Genomic DNA, 23,456 nt, shown 5'->3' with positions numbered 1-23,456 from the left:
CTGCCCCACGCTTTGTAAACCAAATCCCAACCGCTGCAGCCCCACAGCCCAAAGGAGCTTGAAGCCGGAGCGGCATGGCCCCAAGTGACCCGCAGCGAGAGCCCTGAGAGGGGGCCAGGAGCCCATTCTGGGGTGGGTCAGACCTCGAAAACCATTAGATGAGGTAAATTAATTACAAACAAACAAACACTTCCCATAGGAAAGGAGAGCCAGGCCAGCTGCATCCCGCCCCGCTTCCCACCACTAGGGCCTCCCTCTTCTGCAGCCCGGAAAGCACACCCATAGCGCCGGCGCTGCGCTGCAGGCCGGGAGTCAGGCGTCTGCCCTCCCCCCGCGAGGAAGCAGCCGACGAACAAGGACACAGAGCCTAGGACATACACCGACAACCCCGCGCCGCCCGGGCCGGGCCGAGGCGAGCCAAGCCCAGGGCCGGGCCGAGCCAACATGGCGGTGGGGCGGGCGCAGGCGGAGGCGTGCCCAGGGCAGGGCGGGGCGGGAGGGGGCGGGGCGCTGCCCCGCTCGCGATGGCTGGCGCCGGCAGGGGGAGGCCGCCGCCATCCCGGCAGCCATAGCGACGACGCTACCTGCAGTGACGGGAGCAGGCGGGGGGCGGGGGGGGCGGCGGCGGACAAAGGGGGCGCCGCCGAGCCCGCACCCAGCGGCCCCGGAGGGGTGAGTGAGTTCGGGGCGAGGGACACAGCGCGACACCTCCGGGATGGGGCGCAGGGAGGAGAGAGAGGAGCGACAGCCCCCCCCTCCCCGCGCTCCCGGTCCCCAGGGCAGTTAGCTGGGCCTGGGCGGTGAGGGGCCGTGACAGGCCGGGCCTCCTTTCCCCTTCAGCGGGGAGAGCGGGGCTTGTCCTCCGGCGCCGGTAGTTCTGGCCGTGCCGGCTCGGGTGGGGAGCGCTGGCGGCCCGCGGCTCTTCCCGTCGGCAGGGCCGTGAGGCGGAGCGGGGCGGCGGCCGCGCTCCAGGGCCCCCGGCAGCTCGGCGCCGCCGTGCCCGCTTGGGCCCCTCTCACCCGCGGGGCTCCTCGGCGGGGAGCGGAGAGCCGGAGCCGCGCGGTCCCGAGGGGGTGAGTGTGGGCTGGCTGCCGGTGAGGCCGAGGCTCGCTGGCAGCGGCCCCGAGGTGTCGGAGGGGAAGCCGTGCAGGACGGCGGAGCTGCCGGCTGCGGTATCGTCACCGGCAGGGCGCAGGCTGTGGCGAGAGGCCGTTAGAGCGCAGCTGCCTCAGCCTTTATCTCTGCTGCAGGTTGTTGGAGAACAAAGAGGATCAATTAAGTGTGTGCAGTTATTGCCGCGGCTCTGCCTGCAGTAGGTGCGCTTTGGAGACTCAAACTGCGCTGCCTCCCCCCCCCGCCCGTAGCTCTTTGAGGAAAGAGTGTTTTCCTCCGTTAATCTGTGGCATCTTGGCATTCGAGCCGAGTATTTATTCCAACCTGCCCCGAGACAGGGGGAAAGGCCACGTAGCACTAACGAACACCACACACGACTTAAAAACAGCCTGTTTGGTGCATTTAAACACGACCTGAAATTGAGACAATCGAAACTAAAGCAGATGATGTGCCCTTGAAAGCCTTCCGCGGGTTTCTTCAGAACTGTGTGGGAGAATGGATCAAAAGCGATGCACAGCTGTCATTTCATTTTCCCTTGCTTTTGCATGCCTCTTAACTTGCATTTGAGTATTTGTTGTGTGGCTGTCACCTTTTCAGCATTTGAAAAATGAAGGGGGGGGGGGGGGGGGGGAGGGAGGGAAGTGGTCCTAATAAATTTTGCTGTCAGTATCAACACGATTTGTGTGTGTTGTAGTCATCCGTGCTAATAGGTAACACTCAGACTAATTTTACAGCATCCTGGAGACAGTTATTAATTACATTTCTCATCAGCCTGTAAAGAGGTAAACAGTAGCATTGTTTTGGCCCGGGCTTTGCAGAGTATCGGAGCAGTTCTGCCAGTTTAAAGGTGACTATCCACCTACTTAAACACTTGGCCGAATGTGTGCCTTCGTAGGTTAGCAAACCGAGGTGAGGTTAACCAACTCGCTCAAGGTCATGGAGTGTCAGTGACGGAGTTAGCCGTAGTGGAATGCAGCCATCCTGGCTGCTGGGCTCTGTGCTCCGAGCGTTGGTGACTCTCCCGAGTAATTGCAGGTAGTTTAAACATTGGCTTGCGCAAGTGCACGTTGAGGCCTTCGAAAACTTCGGGAGAAACAGAATGTTGCCAGGTTTGCCTCAGATAGTGCGCTGTGTTTACGCGGGGCTCCAAGGACTCGCTCAGCTTCGGCAGGAGAGGGAGTTCTGGAGAGGACTCGGTGGTTTGTTTTGTAAACAGGCTCTCAAAAGGCATCAGCGCGGTGACTGCGCGCTGTAGAAAGGCTTATTGTGTAGATTTCGGGGGTAGGCTGTGAAATGTATCAAAACCAGATTACATTGTAATCAGCCGGTTTTTAACGGGGGAAAAAAGGTGGAGATTAGAACTGTAAAGATCTTATTTCTGAATAAAGTGTTTACTGGGTGACATTCTATAGCGTTATTTGCAGTCGTTAGGAGGGAAACAAACCCCAGCAAACATCCTCGGAAGCCCGTGGTGATGGGGCTGTTGGCAGTTAAAAGTGGAACACAAAACTTCCTCCCTTGATTTATTTTCTCAGCAGATACTTGTTAAGTGAAAACAAATCACAATTGGTGGTGTTTCTGACCCTAGGGAGAAGTTAACGTTTGGCTTTGTGGGGTTTTTTTTCCTCTCTCTCTCGAGTTTGATTTCTAAAGGAAGGGATTTCAAAGGAAACGCTGGCAGATCCCTGCTATTGTGACACCAGCGGTATATATTTAGTAACTTCAGGGAGGAAAGATCCTTATTGTGCTAAAACAACCAAATATAACATGTAGCAGTGACAATAGTTTGTCTGGATTTCAAAGAGCCCTGGAAGGCGAGCTGGCGTTGCTCAGGTGTCACACTTCGGCCTGTGTCCTGTTCTGAGCCTTGCGTTTGGCACATCCTGCCCCTGCAGGGGAGTCTCGCTGGCAGAACAAGGAGAAGCCCATCTGTGCAGTGTAGGTCACGGAGCTCAGACCACAGGTCTTGGGTTTGTACACTTGGGTACAAACACTTGGGTTTGCTTTTAACGTCGTGCAAATAATCTCGGTGACCGTTGACCACAACATTCAAAGGTGGTGGTGGTGGTGGTAAGAATCTGCTGTGCTGCGGCAGGCAAGTGTCCTTTCAGTGGTTGGCCCAGGTGTGCTGACCCAGCAGTGTGCCCAGGTGGCCAAGAAGGCAAAGGGGATCCTGGTCTGCCTCAGGAATAGCTTGGTCAGCAGGAGTAGAGGAGTTTGTCCCCTCGTACTCAGCACTGGTGAGGCCACGCCTTGAATACTGGTTTCAGTTTTGGGTCTGCAGTATAATAGAGGCATTGAGGTGCTGGAGTGAGTCAAGAGCAGGGCAAGGAAGCTGGTGAAGGATCTGGGTAACAGGTGTGGTGAGGAGCAGCTGAGGGTACTGCAGTTGTTTAGCCTGGAGGAAAGAAGGCTGAGGGGAGACCTCCTCACTCTCCACAACTCCTTGAAAGGAGGTTGGGGTGAGGTGGGTGTCGGTCTCTTCTGGCAAGTCACAACTTGTAGGACAAGAGGAAATGGGATCAAGTTACACCAGGGAAGATTTAGGTTGGACATTAGGAAAAACCTCTACGCTGAAGGGGTTCTCAAAAGATTGGAACAGGCTGCCGAGGGAAGTGGTTGAATCCCTGTTGCTGAATGTATTTACAACCCATCTGGATACGGTGCTCGTGAATATGGTGTAATAGTGGCCCTGGCAGAGTTAGATAATGGTTGGACATGATGATCTTAAAGGTCTTTTCCAACCATGGTGATTCTGTGTGATTCTGAAGGCAGGTGGCTGCTGAGCCTTGTTCTGACCATCAGTGCTGCTTTAGGGTTAAGCTGTGCAGAGAAGGTCTGATGGCACAGCCTTCCTCTCTAAAAGCCCTTACAGTTTCTTGTTGACGTGTGCAATGTGATGGGTATGCTGTTGTCAATACTGAGCCATCAAGTCTCCCCAGGAGATCTGTCATTTATAATGCAGGCTTTGGGAAGAGTACTTTCAGTGATGCCACTTGGTGAGATAAGGTGAGTAACAAGCCAAAATGATGATCTCAAAAAAGGACACTGGTTGCTTGCTTGCTTAGAAACCCAGACATTTATCTTCTGGATGACACTGCTGTGTCAGCAAACGTGTCTGCTGTAGGACTGGGTTTGCCAGGCTTTCCTTTTGCTGGTTTGAGTGGTAACTTCTCATCCAACCAAGTTAAATAAAAGGAAGCAGTCCCAGGATAGACTTTAGAAATGATTGCTGCCCTTCCTCCTGCAACTTGTGGAGTCCTGGGAAGTTTGTGAATTGTGTTTTCAATGGCTGCATGAGAAAACCGAGCTGGTTAGGAGGCTTAGTGATCCATACCTCCAATAATGTTGGGATCTGTGGGGTTTGGGACACCTGCAGTCAGCTGCTAGCTGAGCAGAGGATGCTGAAATTGTGGTGTGATGGCAGGTATCAGAATAAAACACGTGGAGTGTTCAAATAAGCTAAAGCATCAAAATGATCTTCATTATTATATATCTTTTTCCACTTAAAAATACCTAGCAGTAGCTCACAATTGGTTACATGGTTTAAAGCATTTCTTAGGGGGAAGAAACCCACCCTTTTGTAGCTTTCAAAGATTGCTTTTCTTCCTGCCACACACAATGGATGTAGTACAGGTATGTGTGAGAAGCAAAGATTCTCCCATGTGCGTGCTGCATACTACACTGAACTCACTTTTGGGGGGTGTGGAACCCAAATTCTTAACCTTCTGCCTATGAGAAGTTTCAAAACAACTTCTCTTGTGTTCCTGCAAGCTGGCATTTACAAATGTTAGCTCTTCATATTGCCTCAATATGTCTGTCTGGAACAATGGATCTCACTTGGCCATGGCACGTAAAGTTGTTCAAGAAATGCTGCTCGCACTTGCTGCACGAAGTGCTGCCAGAGTTTGTTAATCCCTTCTGAAGCAAAAGGGATTCACCAAAATTCTGAGAGGCACCAGGAACCTAAACTGCCACTGACAGAGCTAGTTCTTTTTCTGGACTCTGCTTAATAAGGTAGCAGAACATCAGCTTGGAACACCGTCGTTGGGGATTTGTTTTCAGAATATTATTAGTAGCGTTTCAGTGCAATGGAAACAAACCTGTGCTCTGAAAAGAAACTGGATCTCGGGGCAGGGCATTCCCAGTAAAAGCTGTGAGTTCAAATTCTACAGGGATGATGTGCTGCTTTAAAACAGCAGTGCATTTCTAAACCCTAGCCTGTGAGTAAGAATCAGAGCCTGCAACTCTGAAGGTATGACAGGTACACTCTAGTGAACACCTCAACTGGTGTCACGTTTCAAGCAGGAAACACCTGAGCTTGTGTCATGTTTCAGGCATCTGGTGCTTGGAAATGTGAATGTTCAGAATGCAGAAGCGGGCATTGAGTTCTGGTTGTTCAGAACACCGGGGCCGCTCACTGCTGCAGAGTTCACAAGCTACCTTGCTTAAGGCGCAGGCAAAGTGGAGAACAGCTGAAAATGGCCCTTGTTTCACAGAGCTTCCTGGGATGCGAGGAGGAGGTTCTTCCCCATGAGAGTGGTGAAGCCCTGGAATGGGTTGTCCAGGGAGGTGGTTGAGGCCCTGTCCCTGCAGGTGTTTAAGCCCAGGCTGGATGAGGCTCTGGCCAGGCTGATCTAGTGTGGGGTGTCCCTGCCCATGGCAGGGGGGTTGGAACTAGATGATCCTTGTGGTCCCTTCCAACCCTGAATGATACTATAAGTGGAAATGACAGCCAATGAGTCAGGAGGAACTTCTTGTTCTTTTAACGTTTTCTACTGCAGAACGAAGTTAAGCCTGGGAGGACACCTCCAGTTTGATAATTAACCTGGAGGAGATACGGTCCCACGTGATGTTCTTGAGGGGAAATAGCTGTGTAGCTGTTTCACTTTGTTCTGGCTGGAGTGTGTGTCAAGTCAGTGGTATGTGTGCTGAGGAGCCTGGCCTTCATTTTCTCTCATGAATTACATTTGGGATTGTTGCTTGGTGGGGTCATGGGTTCTGGTTTTAGTTCAGGAATGCCACTCAAAATAAAACCAAACCAGGGAGGGGTGGCAGAGGGAGAACGGCAAGGGTTACACTTGGGTTAGAGACAGCAGTGGCAGATCTGAATCAAATAGTCCCAAGTCTGTCTGGTGGTGTGCATGCCAGTTATTTTTCAGCTCGCTGCCTGTGAGTGCCAAGCAGTTGTTGAGTCCAAGCAAGGCGTGAAGGTGTTCCCCATTCTTTGGGTCTGAATCTCAGGGGTTTGACATACCTCAGCGCCTACCTGAGCGGACACCTGCCTTATTACACCTCATCCAGGAAGCTCACCTGCCTAACACAGTGACTACTGCTGTCTTATGTCCTTGTGTTTCCTCCTTTCTGCTCTGTTTTTAACTCAAGTGGTCGTGTCCTGAGGCGAGGGTGGGCTAGCTTTTTCGGTGGCGGTGTTTGGCTGGTGTTAAGGCTCTGGTCTGGAGTGGGACCCCACAGTACTGCTGTGATACGCTGGAGAAGTGCTTATCCATGTATTTGATAGCTGGCTGTTAAACAGATGGAACCCCCCATGCAAGTATCATTTTTTTCCCCCCATTTCTGTGTTTTTAAGGGCACTTAAGTAAAAGCAGATCCATAGCCAAGCATTGGATTGATGTTTTTTAACACCTGTGTTGCCTGCCTCGGTTTAGTATGGACTTATGGAAATAACCTTCTTGCCTTTTCTCTCTCTCTGTTTGTTTTTCTTTTTTGTTTGTTTTGTTTTCCCTGTTTTTTGTTCCCCCCCTTTTTTTTTTGGTTTTTCCTTCCCTTTTAGAATTGCCAAAATGCTTTGGGATTCTTAAGCGATTCAAAAACTGAAGTCTCTGAGGATACAAACTCGTAAGCGCCCAAGAAGCAGCAAGGAGGATTCAGTGCCAATGCAGCAACAAAAAAGACAGCCAGAGTTAGTGGAAGGAAATCTTCCTGTTTTTGTTTTTCCTACAGAACTTATATTTTATGCAGATGACCAGTCAACACACAAGCAGGTGTTGACTCTATATAACCCCTATGAGTTTGCCTTAAAATTCAAAGGTGGGTTCCTCAGGCTAAGTTCTATTTAAGGGGTAGTTGGTGATCTTTGGATCCACTTATGACTCGTGTAACAACATGTGTGTTTGTTACCAGACCAAACTCTTTGCTTGGGTCTGTTGATGGAGCTGGTGAGGTGTGCCTTCCTGCTTTTGTTACCACTGCTGTCCTTTTCCTTGCAGTTCTTTGTACAACTCCAAACAAATATGCGGTGGTTGATGCTACAGGTGCAGTGAAGCCTCAGTGCTGTGTTGATATGTAAGTATACAGCTGGTTGGGTGGGGTTGGGGTTTTTTTTCTGATGTACAACATTGTATTGCCTTAATTTCTTATTTAAGGGGTGGTAAAGGGCAGCATGGATCAGAGGAAGAAGCTCTTTAGAGTGAGGGGGGGTCAGCATGGATAGGAGGAAGAAGCTCTTTAGAGTGAGGGGGGTCAGCATGGATAGGAGGAAGAAGCTCTTTAGAGTGAGGGGGGTCAGCATGGATAGGAGGAAGAAGCTCTTTAGAGTGAGGGGGGTCAGCATGGATAGGAGGAAGAAGCTCTTTAGAGTGAGGGGGGTCAGCATGGATAGGAGGAAGAAGCTCTTTAGAGTGAGGGGGGTCAGCATGGATAGGAGGAAGAAGCTCTTTAGAGTGAGGGGGTTGAGATGCTGCCCGGGGAGGTCATGGAGGTGTTCAGGGTGAGGTTGGATGAGGCCTTGAGCAACCTTTAGCAACCTTGCTAATCATAGAATCAACAAGGTTGGAAAGGACCTCAAAGATCATCAAGTCCAACCTGTCATCCAGGACCTCATGCCCACTTGACCATGGCACCAAGTGCCATGTCCAGTCCCTTCTTGAACACCTACAGGGATGGTGACTCCACCACCTCCCTGGGCAGCCCATTCCAATGGCTAACAACTCTCTCAGTGAAGAACTTTCTCCTCACCTCAAGCCTAAACTTCCCTTGGTGCAGCTTGAGACTGCCAGAGGGGTTGGAACTAGATGATCTTCAGGGTCCCAAATCATGAACCCCTGAATATATGCATAAGCTGTGTGAAAGTACAGTGTTTTGCTCATCTCCCATATTCTTGTTGCCATCTGGTCTTTGCTGTTCTTTTACTCAAGGGCAGAGGATTATAGTGTCAGAGGAACTCTCTATCAGGCATAACTGAAATGGTAGTAAATTCATCCTGTAGTATAGTTTGTAAACCAGCAGTGAGAGTAATGAGAGACTCCTCTGAGCACTTTTTTGGTTAGAAATAACAAGGAAAGCAAGACCTCCCAGCACTGAGAGTCCTGCATGGGAAATACTTGTTTGCAGCTTGGCAAAGCAAAAATGTTTGCAGTTCTGCTGAGCACACTTTCCTGGGCTACTTTTCATACAGCTACTTTTGCCTACCTTTCATCCCAACCACATCTTATTTGGAGATCTCAGTCTCCCCTTTACTTGTTTGGTTTGTTTTTTTTCCCCCCTGTCTGGTCCCAGCCCAATAACAGAGGAAATGAATAAAGTGACCAAAAGGATGTGTAAGTTCTGTAGGCTGCTGTCATTCAAAGTAGAACAGATCCACAAGCTAAAATAGACCAGCTCTTTTCATCTTCCATGTTGTTTCTGTGTTGATGTACAGCTAGAACTAAAGAAAGCAGGAAGTGGACAGTGGCACTGAGTGCACCCTCAGCAAGTTTGCTGATGACACCAAGCTGTGTGGTGCAGCAGACAGGCTGGAGGGAAGGGAGGCCATCCAGAGGGACCTTGACAGGCTGGAGAGGTGGGCACAAGCCAACCTCATGAGCTTCAACAAGAGCAAGTGCAGGGTCCTGCATCTGGGTGGAGGCAATCCCAGGCACAAATCCAGGCTGGGCAGGGACTGGCTGGAAAGCAGCCCTGAGGAGAGAGACTTGGGGGTGCTGGGGGAGGAGAAGCTCACCAGGAGCTCTCAGTGTGCACTTGCAGCCCAGAAAGCCAATCAGATCCTGGGCTGCATCAGAAGTGTGGCCAGCAGGGCAAGGGAGGTGATTCTCCCCCTCTGCTCAGCTCTGCTGAGACCCCACCTGGAGTACTGCCTCCAGTTCTGGAGCCCCTATTACAAGAGGGATCTGGAGGTGCTGGAAGGTGTCCAGAGCAGGGCCAGGAGGATGAGCAGAGGGCTGGAGCACCTCTGCTATGAGGGCAGACTGAAGGAGTTGGGGCTGTTCAGTCTGCAGAAGAGAAGGCTCCCAGGTGACCTCATTGTGGCCTTCCAGTATCTGAAGGGGGCTACAGGAAGGCTGGGGAGGGACTGCTCAGGATCTCAGGTAGTGATAGGACTAGGGGGAATGGAATGAAGCTGGAGGTGGGGAGATTCAGGCTGGAGGTGAGGAGGAAGTTCTTCCCCATGAGAGTGGTGAAGCCCTGGAATGGGTTGTCCAGGGAGGTGGTTGAGGCCCTGTCCCTGGAGGTGTTTAAGCCCAGGCTGGATGAGGCTCTGGCCAGGCTGATCTAGTGTGGGGTGTCCCTGCCCATGGCAGGGGGGTTGGAACTAGATGTTCCTTGTGGTCCCTTCCAACCCTGACTGATACTATGATACTTAAAAGAGCAGACTGGGCTTCCTGAATAGCAATTTGAAACACCACCTGGAATCTCTGGCTGACAAATGGTCATACAGTGGAAAAAATAACAACAACCCACAAACCTTGTTAGATAAAGCAGCTGAACAGACTCTCTTCCTTAGGTGTAATGAGGAAAAAAATCAAAAGGCTCACTCAAGAGAAAGGAAATCTTCAAACATGGAACTGAAACCTTTCAGTGGGCAGGGGCACTGAAATGGAAGGAAGCAGGTCAAAAGATAGCAGTGTATCAGGGAGCTGTGGCAGGCTTGGGCAGACATTTACACAGGCTTGATTATTTTTGGTTAACCCTAAACAAATGTGGGGTTTTTTTTATTGAATAAAGGGGAGCTTCAGGCTGGATGTTAGGAGGAAGTTCTACACAGAGAGAGTGATTGCCCATTGGAATGGGCTGCCTGGGGAGGTGGTGGAGTCACCATCACTGGAGGTGTTCAGGAGGAGACTTGATGGGGTGCTTGGTGCCATGGGTTAGTTGATTAGGTGGTGTTGGATGATAGGTTGGACTTGATGATCTCAAAGGGTTGGTCTCTTCTCCCAGGCAAGCAGCAATAGAACAAGAGGACACACTCTCAAGCTGTGCCAGGGGAAGTTTAGGCTGGATGTTAGGAAGTTCTTCATAGAAAGAGTAATTGCCCATTGGAATGTGCTGCCCAGGGAGGTGGTGGAGTCACCATCCCTGGAGGTGTTTAGGAGGAGACTGGATGGGGTGCTTGGTGCCATGGGTTAGTTGATTAGGTGGTGTTGGATGATAGGTTGGACACAATGATCTTGAGGGTCTCTTCCATCCTGGTTTATTCTATTCTGATGTGCCATATGCAGGATCCCAGGGGAGTGCTTTTGTGCAGCACAAACCCTGTCCAGTTCCAGTGGCTGCTGCCTAAGGGGCAGTGTTTACTGCTAGGATATGAGCAGTACTATGCAAGTATGGCCATGTGCCAGATAAACAGATATTCTACAGAGCTTCCAATTATGCAATGGCCTCTAAAAGGAAACAGGAGCATGTATCTGTTTATAAGGGTCTGCAGAAGACATCTCTTTGCTTGGCAGCAGAGGCATGTTCTCCCAGCACAGTGTTATGTAAAGGTTCTGTTTAGGTTGGTACTACCATGGCACTAAAAGTGGCAACAAAATTGGGAAGGGAAGGAATAAGTGTTGAATTTGCTCTTCTAATGTGCTGAGGGTTGTGAGAGTTAGGATTGGGGTGGGGGGTGGAGAATAGAATAGAATAAACCAGGTTGGAAGAGACCTTCAAGATCATCACCTCCAACCCATCAACCAATCCAACCCACCTATCAACTAAACCATGGCACCAAGCACCCCATCAAGTCTCCTCCTGAACACCTCCAATGATAGCCTTTTGTTTCAGTGAAGGCAGTTGCCCTGCCACCACTCAGCTTGCTGAAAGCCTGTCACAAACACACTCTTCTGCCTGCCTCTACAGTGATGTAAAACTACATACATTCCTGCAGCCCTCTTGCTTAGGGGAGCACAGTCTGGTTCCTTGTTGAATGCTCTGCTCAATCCAGATACCAGTTACAAGCACTGGCTGGAGAAGAGAAGGCTCCAGGGGGGACCTTAGAACAGCCTTCCAGTACCTTAAGGGGGCCACAAGAAAGCTGGGGAGGGACTTTTTATAAAGAGCATGCAGTGATGGCTTTGAGCTGGAATAAGGTAGACTTGGACTGGAGATTAGGAAGAAATTCTTTGGAGTGAGGGTGGGGAGGCACTGGAACAAGTTGCTCTGGGAGTCTGTGGATGCCACCTCTCTGGAGGCCTTCAAGGCAGGTTGAATGAGGCCTTAAGCAAGCTGGGCTGGTGGGAGGTGTCCCTACCCATGGCAGAGGGGTTGGAACTGGATGAGCTTTAAGGTCCCTTCTAAGCCAAACTATCCTGTGAATCTGTGTGTTAGTGATGGGAGATAGAGTGCTTTTAAATGAAGGCTGGACACACAAACCTGGCTCTGGCAGCAGTTTAGTGTACATGTCATGAAAAATCAACAAACAAAAACAGCTTTCTGGAAGCATTTTTAAGACTTCTGTTCTATGTTTCTGAGGGTAAAAGCATTTCTTGATCTCTCAGGAGAGGGCAGCCTTCCTAAGGCCAAATCTCTTACATGTGGGTATTGTTTTCAGAGGATTATCTTTGCAGTCTAAAATGGCCTTGCACACACCCAACCAAAACCCAACCAGAACCACCCCAAAACCCAACCAGAACCACCCCAAAACCCAACCAACCAAATAAAGTTTTCCACTTGGAGGGGGGAGGAAAATAACTCCAATCCATATGAACCCAAAGAGCTGATACAGATTCAAAACCTGAGTGTGACTTTTTAATGCTAGAGAAGTACTTCCATAGTGAATCATAGCTGCAGAGAGGAGGCACTTGAGCAGAGCACTGCTTGGAGCTCTCTGGTTGCCTTTGATCACTGTTATTTTAAACCTCTGCCTTTTCTAGGTCCCACAGAGACATTTTTTGCCCCCCATGAAATGCCCTGAAACTAGAAAGACTGCAGCAGCTGTCTGACTGCTGGGAGCCACCTTGGTCAGTGTGTTTAAAACAGCAGAGCAGGAGTGGCTGCTGGACAGTGAGGAGAAGGTTTACCAAGAGAATAAGTGACTCAAGCTGGGACTCAGAGGTTAGATTTCTACACTGCAATCTGAGATCTGATTGCAGCTTGTGCTGCTGCACCCAGCATAGCCCCTGGGAGCTGCTGAGGTATCTGCAGCAGCCTGCATTTCAGTGCAGGCTGTGAAACGTGCTCAAGGCAGCTAGATTGATGACAGCACAAAGCTCTGCCATTGAGACCCAGGTTTACCCACTGGAAAAGAGGTGAGAAATGTCTGGAGACACAGAGCTGCCATTTTTACTGCACAGCTGTCACTTTTTTTTGCTGCACTGTTACATGCTCTTGAGGGTAGGCTTCTGATTTGGAACATCCCTCTACAGCTAGCTGCCTGCTGTACATAAAGGGAATGAGTTTTGCTCCTGAGCAAGTACAGTTCAAAGCTTTGAGCCTGCTTTCCCCAGACCCCTAGAATTTTGCCATCACCTCTCCAAGTGTTAGCAGGCCTACATCCCTCCCTTCCCCTCCCTTCCCCTCCCTTCCCCTCCCTTCCCCTCCCTTCCCCTCCCTTCCCCTCCCTTCCCCTCCCTTCCCCTCCCTTCCCCTCCCTTCCCCTCCCTTCCCCTCCCTTCCCCTCCCTTCCCCTCCCTTCCCCTCCCTTCCCCTCCCTTCCCCTCCCTTCCCCTCCCTTCCCCTCCCTTCCCCTCCCTTCCCCTCCCTTCCCCTCCCTTCCCCTCCCTTCCCCTCCCTTCCCCTCCCTTCCCCTCCCTTCCCCTCCCTTCCCCTCCCTTCCCCTCCCTTCCCCTCCCTTCCCCTCCCTTCCCCTCCCTTCCCCTCCCTTCCCCTCCCTTCCCCTCCCTTCCCCTCCCTTCCCCTCCCTTCCCCTCCCTTCCCCTCCCTTCCCCTCCCTTCCCCTCCCTTCCCCTCCCTTCCCCTCCCTTCCCCTCCCTTCCCCTCCCTTCCCCTCCCTTCCCCTCCCTTCCCCTCCCTTCCCCTCCCTTCCCCTCCCTTCCCCTCCCTTCCCCTCCCTTCCCCTCCCTTCCCCTCCCTTCCCCTCCCTTCCCCTCCCTTCCCCTCCCTTCCCCTCCCTTCCCCTCCCTTCCCCTCCCTTCCCCTCCCTTCCCCTCCCTTCCCCTCCCTTCCCCTCCCTTCCCCTCCCTTCCCCTCCCTTCCCCTCCCTTCCCCTCCCTTCCCCTCCCTTCCCCTCCCTTCCCCTCCCTTCCCCTCCCTTCCCCTCCCCAATCAGCATCAAACAACTTTGACAGAGAAAGTGTCTTTCAGCGAATTGATGCTTCATGCAAATTGGCAGCTAGGCCTCAGACTGAGGCAAAGGTGTACTGCAGTGGGAAGAGCAGATTTAGACTGGGTGTTAGGAAGGGGTTCTTTGCTATGAGGGTGATGAAACACCCTCAGGAACAGGTTGCCCAGGAAGGTGGTTGGGGCCCCATCCCTGTAGATATTCAAGGGGAGGCTTGACAGGGCTCTGGGCAACCTGATCTAGTTGTAGCCGGGTGGGGGTTGTTCTGGTGCTGGGTGCCTGGGAGAAGAGACCAAGAGGATACAGTCTCAAGCTGTGCCAGGGGAGGTTGAGGCTGGAGATGAGGAGAAAGTTCGAAAGCTCTTCCCAGCAAGAGAGATTGGCCACTGGAATGAGCTGCCCAGGGAGGTGGTGGAGTCCCCATCCCTGGAGGTGTTCAAGAGGGGACTGGATGTGGCACTTGGAGCCATGGTTTAGTTGCCAGGAGGTGCTGGGTGCCAGGTTGGACTTGATGCTCTCTGAGGTCTTTTCCAAAGTTACTGTTTCTATGATTCTAGTTGAGGATGTTCCTGCTGACTGTAGGTGGGGTTGGACTGGATGGCCTTTGGAGGTCCCTTCCAACCCAGCCCATTCTAGGATTCAGTACTGGAACAGAATGCCCAGGGAGGTCATGAATGTCCCTTCCCTGGAAGTGTTCAAGGCTGGGGTGGACAAGGCCTTAATCAACCTGGTCTAGTAGGAGAGCTGGATGATCTTCAAGGTCCTTTCCAACCCTTTCTCTGAATTACCTCTTCTTTTTGGCCAGCCAGTAAATCATCTGTATTCGGGAACCAGAGCAGGCAGAAGGGGTGGTGGGAAGTGAAGGCAAGATGAGATCTTCGAGAGCTGTGGGTGCTGGCAGAGGTGGCAGGGATCTGGCCTATTGCAGTGTGTCTTTGTGGGAGGGATGTGGGCTGTCACTGCCCAGGAGCCAGGCTTCTGCTGAGTTCCCCTGACTGAACAGGGTGTTTCCCTCTGCAGCGTCATCCGTCACAGAGATGTCCGCGCTGCTTACTATGGTGTGATAGACAAATTCCGCCTGCAAGTGTCTGAGCAGAGCCAGAGGAAAGCACTGGGGAAAAAGGAGATCATTGCCACTCTGCTTCCATCTGCAAAGGAGCAACAACAGCAAAAGGAAGAGGAGGAAAAACGAATAAAAGAGCACCTGGCTGAAAGTGTCTTTTTTGATCAGTCCTTGTGTCAACCAGGTAGTTGAAATCTTTTACCCCTCCTGTCTTCTGAATCAGCTATCAATAGCTCACTGGGATACATTCAAAAGCAGTTCTTCTCATGTACCTGTAAGGTTGGGTTTATGGCTGGCAGATGACAGTGTCCAAGAGCCCAGACTATGGCTGCTCTGCTTATGAGGCACTTAGTGCCGTGGTTTAGTTGATTAGATAGTGGTGGGTGATAGGTTGGACTTGATGATCTCAAAGGTCTTTGCCAACCTGGTTAATTCTGTATTCTCTATGCTGATGGCTTGATTAACCAAGCCCATGGTTTAGTACCATGGTTTAGTTGATTGGATGGTGTTAGGTGATAGGCTGGACTTGATGATCTCAGAGGTCTTTTCCAGCCTGGTTAATTCTGTATTCTGCTGGCTTGATTAATCAAGCCCATGGTTTAGTACCATGGTTTAGTTGATTGGATGGAGTTAGGTGTTAGGTTGGACTTGATGATCTCAAAGGTCTTTGCCAACCTGGTTAATTCTATACTCTGCTGGCTTGATTAATCAAGCCCATGGTTTAGATGATTGGGTGGTGTTAGGTTGGAGTTCATGATCTCAACGGTCTTTTCCAACCTGGTTAATTCTGTATTCTATATGCTGCTGGCTTGATTAATCAAGCCCATGGTTCAGTGCCATGGTTTAGTTGATCACATAGTGTTGGGTGGTAGGTTGGACTTGATGATCTCAAAGGTCTTTTCCAACCTGGTTAATTCTGTATTCTGCTGTCTTGATTAATCAAGCCCATGGTTTAGATGATTGGATGGTGTTAGGTTGGAGTTCATGATCTCAAAGGTCTTTGCCAACCTGGTTAATTCTGTATTCTCTATGCTGATGGCTTGATTAACCAAGCCCATGGTTTAGTACCATGGTTTAGTTGATTGGATGGAGTTAGGTGTTAGGTTGGACTTGATGATCTCAAAGGTATTTTCCAACCTGGTTAATTCTGCATTCTGCTGTCTTGATTAATCAAGCCCATGGTTTAGATGATTGGATGGTGTTAGGTTGGAGTTCATGATCTCAAAGGTCTTTTCCAACCTGGTTAATTCTGTATTCTGCTGTCTTGATTAATCAAGCCCATGGTTTAGATGGTTGGATGGTGTTAGGTTGGACTTGATGATCTCAAAGGTCTTTGCCAACCTGGTTAATTCTGTATTCTATATTCTGCTGGCTTGATTAATCAAGCCCATGGTTTAGTACCATGGTTTAGTTGATTGGATGGAGTTAGGTGTTAGGTTGGACTTGATGATCTCAAAGGTCTTTTCCAACCTGGTTAATTCTGTATTCTATATGCTGCTGGCTTGATTAATCAAGCCCATGGTTCAGTACCGTGGTTTAGTTGATCACAGAGTGTTGGGTGGTAGGTTGGACTTGATGATCTCAAAGGTCTTTTCCAGCCTGGTTAATTCTGTATTCTGCTGTCTTGATTAATCAAGCCCATGGTTTAGATGATTGGGTGGTGTTAGGTTGGAGTTGATGATCTCAAAGGTCTTTTCCAACCTGGTTAATTCTGTATTCTGCTGGCTTGATTAACCAAGCCCCTTTGCTGCCCCATCTCAGACCTCAGAGAGTCCATTTTCTGTTCCCCTGGTGCAGGAGTGGTGGTGCAGCCCATGGGAATTTGCCTGCAGAGGGATGGTAGGGTGTTTTTTCCCCTTGGGCTCCCTCAGAACATATGCCCCTCCTGAGTTTGTTCCAAAGCCTTAATCCTCCATTTCCGGAGGAGCAGGAAATACTGCCAGAACATCTTCTGAAGTGCTCCTTTGTCTGCCTCACAAACATAGAGAAGCTCCCTGGCTAGCAGAAAACTCTGCATGCTTTATAGGTGAGGAGGTGAATCAGCAGTCTTGGGGCAAAACCTGGACCAAAAGGGGCAGGGGGAGATAGAAAAAGTATCAAGTTGTACCAGATCTAAACCTAAACCGCTTCTCCACTTGGCAGCCTCCCTTCTTGTTCCTTTCATTGATTCACACTCCAATGTTCTTGTCCCTGCTTAACTTTTCATGACAAGAACAAATATCAGCTCTAGAAAACAGCTGAATTTGCTTGAGTGTTCCTCCTGTTCAACCCAAACTGTTTGACTGTTTAGTTTGTTGGCTGGTCAAACACCTTTCACTAGAAACCCCCCCTGCAGGATAGTTATTAGTAGGGTACCTGGTTAAAGCAACCTCAGGGGGCTGCCTGGCTCCACCAAGCCCTGGCTGCCTGTCTCCACCAGCCCTGGCTGCCTGGCTCCTCAGCACTAAATGTTGCTGGTGGTAGCTCTTCCAGTAGAGGAGTTTTGAACCATCCTGGACAGCCTGTCTTCATCCAAGTGCTATTTCTCTGCTTAGAAAAGCCTTGGTGACTCCATTCTGTTGCTTGCTTACCCAGCAGCTCCAGTCTCTGCCCTCTAACCTGCAACCTAGAAATCCCAGGCTCCTGGAATTGAAACAGGATACATGTTGCTAGTCACTGAGGCTCGAAGGGCTTGATGAAAACTTTGGCTGGTTTCCAGCAAGCCTGGAGAGTTTGGTGAGAGGGATTCACTGAAGATGTTAGCAGCTCTTTCAAAGATTACACAACTGTGCCTTTGAGGGGGTTCCAGCTGTTCCACTGCAGCACAATAAAGCATAGGAGGGAGAGTTCAGCTCTAGTTTGTGTGCCCTTGTTCTGGGGATGTTGCACTGTTCACTTTCACAGTGTTTAGAGGAAGATTCAAATATTCCCGATTCTTGGTTGGTTTGGGTTTTTTTGCTGGCAACTGGTTCTGGCAGGTGCAGCCCCTAATGAAAGAAGGGGAACTGATCTGGCCCAGGAATCTCTGCTTGTCCTGTAGCCAAGTTTTACTCTGGAGGTGGAAGCAGTTCTCTGCCTGTGCAGCTCTTCTGGGTGTTCTTTCCTAAGCGATTGCTAATTGCTGCAGGCACCCAGCAGGGAGCAGAGTCAGGATGCACGCTGAAGCCTCAAGCACCGCTTCCTCATCCAGCTGTGAGGAGTTTGTGTTTGTGTGTACAGCTCCTGGGGCTGGCAGGCTCTGTCCCTCCAGACGGAGTCGGGGGGGGGAGGGGTTTGGGAAGCCGTGTGAAAACAAGTCCCAGCGTCAGCACAAGGAGCAGCTTTCTTCCCTCCAAAAGGCAGACAGTTTAGGAGGGTGGGTTGAAAAGTTGATTTCCATCCCCTTCCAAACTCCAAAGGGGCAAAGAAAACCTCAGGGTGTTGCAGCTGTGGTGCACTGCAGAGCCTTGGAGGCTGCTGTGCCCTTCCTCACCGCTGGCTTCTCTCTTGTGTTTCAGAAAACAGAACTGCCTCGTCGGGACCTAGTTTACTAACAGTCTTCCTAGGAATAGTGTGTGTTGCAGCACTAATGCTACCTACATTGGGGGAAATGGAATCCCTGGTGCCTCTCTACCTCCATTTAAGCGTGAATCAAAAGTTAGTAGCTGCTTATGTTTTAGGTAAGTAGCTGGGACTGGGTAAACGCCTTCCTGCAGCTCCTCTGATGTTGAGAAGCTTCTCCTTTCTCTGCCAGTGGCTTCAGAACGAGCATCACCCTTACAGTTCTGGTTTGCATCCCTGCTTACATTTCACTTGCAGCCATCCTAGCTGTTCTGTGTGCTTTAGATCAGATTCGAGTTGATACTCACCACAGACAGGCCTCAGCGTGTTAATTCCACCTTCATTTGATGACCAGCCAAGGGCAGTCATCTGCCAGCAAAACTGAATGGAATGTGCTGTTTCTTATGCTTTTATTGACATAGAGAGGTGCTCTGTTGCAGAACCTCAGTCTCTGCTGTTATTTCATTGCCCTCTCCATCTGCTCTGAAAGGCTCCATTCACTGCCTTCCTGATAAGCAGCTGAAGTGTGTAGAAGTCAGTTGTTGCAAAGCCTTCCCGAGAGCCCACCACCATCCCCAGTTCTTCCTGAGCTGGAGCTTGCTGCTAGGTTAGGAAACAGAGTCAAGTTGCACATTTCACCAGCTGTGACTCTTTCTGCATAGCTATTTCAGATTTGAAGAGCAGTCCCACTTCAACTCAGTTCTCCTGTCCCACCTGGCAGGAATAGGATGATTTAAAGGAAGCAAGCTAGGCAGACTCAAACTGAGAGCTAGAGGTGAGGTAGTGATGGGGAAGGATGCAAGTTCTTGGTGGTTAATGCACACCCTCAGCTGCCTGAGTCGTGCAGGATGCTGAAGTGGGTTCAAAACCCACTTGTTGCTCTTCACCTGAGCTGATGGGGATGTACTTACAGATCAGGAGCTTGCAGTCATCCCAACTTTGGGTTTATCTCTAGTTTTGAAATGTACTCCAGTTCCTGCTGGGAACTATTGTAGTAAACCATCTGACTTCATACATCTGCAGCAGCTGAGCCTAGTTCTAGATTCACTTTGAAGTTCTTGCAGATCCTGATCCCTTTGGGAGCAGTGGGTTCAGTTTTCATGGAAAGAGTCTTCTGTGTGCAGCTCTTGCTGGTGCAGAAAGCTGACTGCTCTTTGGAGGATGAAACCCACTTTCTTCCACACCAAAGTCCAAGTGGCTTGTGTGGCAAGGGAGGCCAATGCCACACCAACTGGGCTGTACATCTGGGAAGCATTTGCTAGACAGAAAGGAGTTAAACCTTTGACTGAAAGTCCATGTACAAGTGGGACAGGCTGTCCTGCAGCACCTTCCAGAAGCCTCTGTTGTGGCTCTGTGATGGTGCAGGGAGTCCAAGGCCTGCAGGAGTTGTGCTAGGACTGATTGCCAAAGCTAACACAGACCTGAAGAAATAGCTGAGCTCTAATTCCTCCTTAATGGCTAAATTGCTTATCTAATGGAAGGCAGCAGTGCAGCTCTCTTCTGTCCTGCTTCTAGCTTCATAAAGTAGATCACTAAATCAGGATAGTAAAATAGCCTCAGAAATGTCTTTATCCATGGTGAGATCTGCAGGCTTCAGCTGAGCTCTCTGCAGTGAAAGCCTGCTGCACTAGCATCAGCTGAGCCTGCAAGAAAGGAAGATTGCCTAAGAGCTGGGAAATTTTTGTTCTGATGTTAGGTGAGGTTGGGATTCAGGGAGTCCTGATGTGGGTTTTTTTCTCCCCCATACTCCCCTTTGCCTCATGTAATCTAACTCACAGCTGAAAACTTGCAGGTTTGTACTTTTTCCCTGTACCAGCACATAATTAAAGTGAACTTTTCAGTGTGCCATGAGTGGGTTTGTTAGCCCCACATTTCCTCCTTTCATCTGCTTTTAATTGGTTTTAACCTCTGACAGAGCACTGCATTATTGCTTTTTTGCCTCTTTCCTCCCCCTTTAAAGGTCACAACAGAGAGGCTGTGGAAAGCTCCCTGTGCAGACTGACAAGGAAACTTAACATCTTTGTCTGGAGTTAGCCTTTGATCAGTTACTCTGCACAGTAGCAGAAGCAAAAATGTCTTGGAGCCTTCAGCTAACCTGCCTGAACTTGGTGATCCAGCATTTGGATTAGGCTGCCCATCACTAGCCCCCCTCCCTGGTATCTTGGCTTGTCTGCCAGTGTTGCACTGCCCTCAGTCAAAATCTCAGGTGTTCCTGTAGTGAGATGAATCATTGCCTGCAGCATTTCTAGCTCCTTTGGCCTGTAGTTACTAGGGACACTGCACTTCAGGGGCCTTTGTTTGACAGTTGCTTGGGGTGCATCAGGAGAAGCTTGGCCAGCAGGTCTAGGGGAGACTATGCCTGCAGTACTGTGTCCAGTTTGGGGCTCCCTAGTTCAGGAGAGACAGGGAGCTGCTGGAGAGAATCCAATGGAGAGCTAAGAGGATGATTGGGGAACTTGAACATCTCTCCTATGAGGGAAGGCTGAGAGAACTGGGGCTGTTCAGTCTGGAGAAGAGAAGGCTGAGGGGGGATCTGAGGGGTGGAGGTCAAGATGAAGGTGCCAGGCTCTCTTCTCTGGGGGCCAGTGATAGGACAAGAAACAGTGGGCACAAGCTGGAACCCAAGCAGTTCCACCTCAACATGAGGAAAAACTTCATTCCTGGGAGAGTGCTGGAGCCCTGGAGCAGGCTGCCCAGAGGTGGTGGAGTCTCCTGCTCTGGAGCCTTTCAACACCCTCCTGGGTGTGTTCCTGTGTGACCTGCCCTGGGTGACCCCGCTTTGGCAGGGGGGTTGGACTCTGTGATCTCTAGAGGTCCCTTCCAACCCCTACCATTCTATGATTCAGATTCTATGCCTACATTAAATTTGGGAGCCATACTTCTACCATTTGAAGTGAAGTGCTTCCCTAAATGCCTTCTCCCTGTATCCCTCCCTCCCTTCTGTGTGTATTTGTGCCCTGGGCCGGGGGCAGGCGGCGGCAGTGCTTCACGTGACAAAGCCAAAGCATTCAGCTCTCCCTTCTTCTCTTGCAGGTCTCATCACCATGGTTATTTTGAGAACATGAGCAATGAGTTTAATAGGATGTCCAACACCTTACTGTGTATTCACACCATGAATGTGGACTGCCTTTTCCTCCCATTTGGCTCACTCAGATGCTAGCAAAGCCCCTTGCAGTGATTCGAGATCCCTTCAGAAGTGTAATATATTTTAACTCTGTATAATAAAGACTCAAGGCACTTGGGCAGGTGCTTCTGTAACAAGACAGCTCTGACATGGCTCAGTGATACCTGTGAACATAACTTGGGGGGGAGGGGGGGGAAACCCAAACCCACCTTTTATATCTACACCTACTGTATAAAAAACCCCACAGACAGAAACCAAAACAAAGGAAACCGACGCCGGCAGACTCCTTACTAGAGCAACGTTTGTTACTTTCAGTCTGTGTTCCCATCAGTGTGTGCTCACTCTAAAAGCAAGACTGTCTCCTCCACAAGGTGTTTGCTTGGTGGTTGTACAGGCTTGAGGCTGGTGCATGACACTGCTGGCTCCAGCCCAGGAGGAGAAGCAGCCTGACTCTCTGGGGAAGAAAATTAACAGTTCCAGCGGCGCAGCCGTGAAATAAACCATGAGTTTGAGGTGAAGAAGTCATTCTCTCCACTTCCTTCCTTCCTCTCCTTACCAAGCTGTTGTTGAGTGCTGGGTATCTTTACCTGGGGGAAGAACAACTTCTGCAACAGCCCTTTTGTATCAGAGTTGTGGACAATAAAGCCCAGTTCTGTAGTCAGAGCCTTTCGTTCCTCAGGGCTGCGTGCAGGTCCGCAGAGGGCAGCAGCTTGCAAGGGAGGCCCTCGAAGGGTGATCTTGGCCAGGGACACCTGCAGGCACCAGGCACCCCTGCAACTCCATCAAGGCTGCCCAGGACCACAGCAAGTCATCTCCAATGTCTCTAAGGATGGGGCCTCAACCACACCCCTGGGCAACCTGTTCCAGTGTTTTCCCACCCTGACTGTGCAGAACTTCCTCCTGCTGTCCAGCCTGAATCTGCCCTCCCCATGCAATCCACACCTCCATCCACACATGCAGTGTGGGAGCTAAGCAGCGTTGGCAGCAGGTGAGCTCCCACTGCACACTGACATTTCAGCCTTCCCCCCACCACCACCACCTTTAGAGCCCAAATTATAGCACCAAAGGAATTCCTCTACACCATCCCTTCCCTTCCAGCTAAGATGGGGGATTTCTTTTGTATCAGTCCTGCTCAAATCCCACTTTTCTATTCATTAAACATTTATCCTGGTTCATAGAACAAGTGTTTCCCTTCATTTGGCAGCTCAGGGGTGAGGAGCTCAGCTGAACACCCTTCCTGCTGCAGGGCTGCTCTTGCTGTGCTTGATTCATACACAACCCCCTCCCCCTTGGTGTCTAAGAAGTCTCTACAATTAATATGCTCTGATCTGTATGAAAATCATCCTGGGAATTAAAACTTCCTTTCTCCCTGCATGTTCTGGGTCACTTTTCTGCTGATGCATGGAAATAACAGAGAAAGGAGGAAGAGGCCAGTGAGAGAGGGGTTGGATTTGAACTGTTAATCGCTGTACTTTCTATTTTCCTAACACAAGGACGCCTTTAAGTGGCAATAAAATGTTGCTTCAGTTTGGTTCTCAGAAGGACTGGGGTGGTGGATGTTGCTTCAGTTTGGTTCTCAGAAGGGCTGAGGTGGTGGATGTTGCTTCAGTTTGGTTCTCAGAAGGGCTGAGGTGGTGGATGTTGCTTCAGTTTGGTTCTCAGAAGGGCTGAGGTTGTGTCACCAGGTATCAGATGACAGAGGAAAGTCAAACATGAATTCATGGTCATTCAAACCCCAAACCAACAACAAAACTACAGCTAGTAGGGTGCTTTGAGAGGGCTGTGTTGCAGAGCCTGTGCTGCAGACAGCCTGCTTGCCTTCCAGTGCTCTCTCCCTGCCACTGCACAGCTGCATCCTTGGAGCTTCACTGTTAAGTTCTGAGTTCCATGAGGGGGTTCAGCCTGCTGTGCTGGGAGGAAGGGCAAGGGAATGGCACTGAAGTTAGGGAGAACAAATCTGCTGTGTGGTAACCAGGCTGACTGGGAGGTGTTGAGAGAGACCTTTTATGGTGACTTGAAAAAACCACAAACTCACCTCTTTTTATTCCCCCATATCCTGGAGTTCCAGCCATGGGCCAGGACTGGGCATGGCCAGGTGCTGGCAGAAGTACAGGAGAGAGGAACTCCAGAAGCACACTCACAGAATGGTAGGGGGTGGAAGGGACCTCTCAAGGTCA

The 23,456-nt window shown here is 50.3% G+C and overlaps 1 protein-coding gene across 2 annotated transcripts; it reads left to right on the top strand.

Moving 5' to 3' along the window:
• Positions 1–968: 968 nt before the first annotated feature.
• Positions 969–22,653, top strand: MOSPD1 (motile sperm domain containing 1). Of its 2 annotated transcripts, XM_068151757.1 has the most exons (6): positions 969–1,073; positions 6,908–7,164; positions 7,344–7,419; positions 14,594–14,823; positions 18,113–18,274; positions 21,189–22,653. In XM_068151757.1, exons 2-6 carry the CDS (start codon positions 7,011–7,013, stop codon positions 21,218–21,220), a joined length of 654 nt encoding a protein of 217 aa, XP_068007858.1. In that variant the 5' UTR covers positions 969–1,073; positions 6,908–7,010; the 3' UTR covers positions 21,221–22,653. The 2 variants fall into 2 exon arrangements, with proteins under 2 accessions (XP_068007858.1, XP_068007859.1); XM_068151758.1 differs by lacking the exon at positions 969–1,073 and having other exon boundaries at positions 14,594–14,820.
• Positions 22,654–23,456: the final 803 nt, after the last annotated feature.

The sequence above is a fragment of the Melanerpes formicivorus genome, unplaced genomic scaffold (genome assembly GCF_026170545.1).
Source record: "Melanerpes formicivorus ecotype bairdi unplaced genomic scaffold, bMelFor1.0.p_v2 SCAF_22, whole genome shotgun sequence".
NCBI classification, from domain to species: Eukaryota; Metazoa; Chordata; class Aves; order Piciformes; family Picidae; genus Melanerpes; species Melanerpes formicivorus.
The sequence above is the reverse complement of the archived record's forward strand: the minus strand, read 5'-3'. Positions and strand labels throughout refer to the sequence as shown.

Bases quoted from the DNA above. Each gene is read 5' to 3' on its own strand.
- MOSPD1 (XM_068151757.1), top strand. From the start codon at position 7,011: ATGCAGCAACAAAAAAGACAGCCAGAGTTAGTGGAAGGAAATCTTCCT. The intron at 7,165-7,343 runs GTGGGTTCCTCA...TTTTCCTTGCAG, and splicing joins GTTTGCCTTAAAATTCAAAG to TTCTTTGTACAACTCCAAAC. The intron at 14,824-18,112 runs GTTGAAATCTTT...CTTGTGTTTCAG, and splicing joins GTCCTTGTGTCAACCAGGTA to AAAACAGAACTGCCTCGTCG.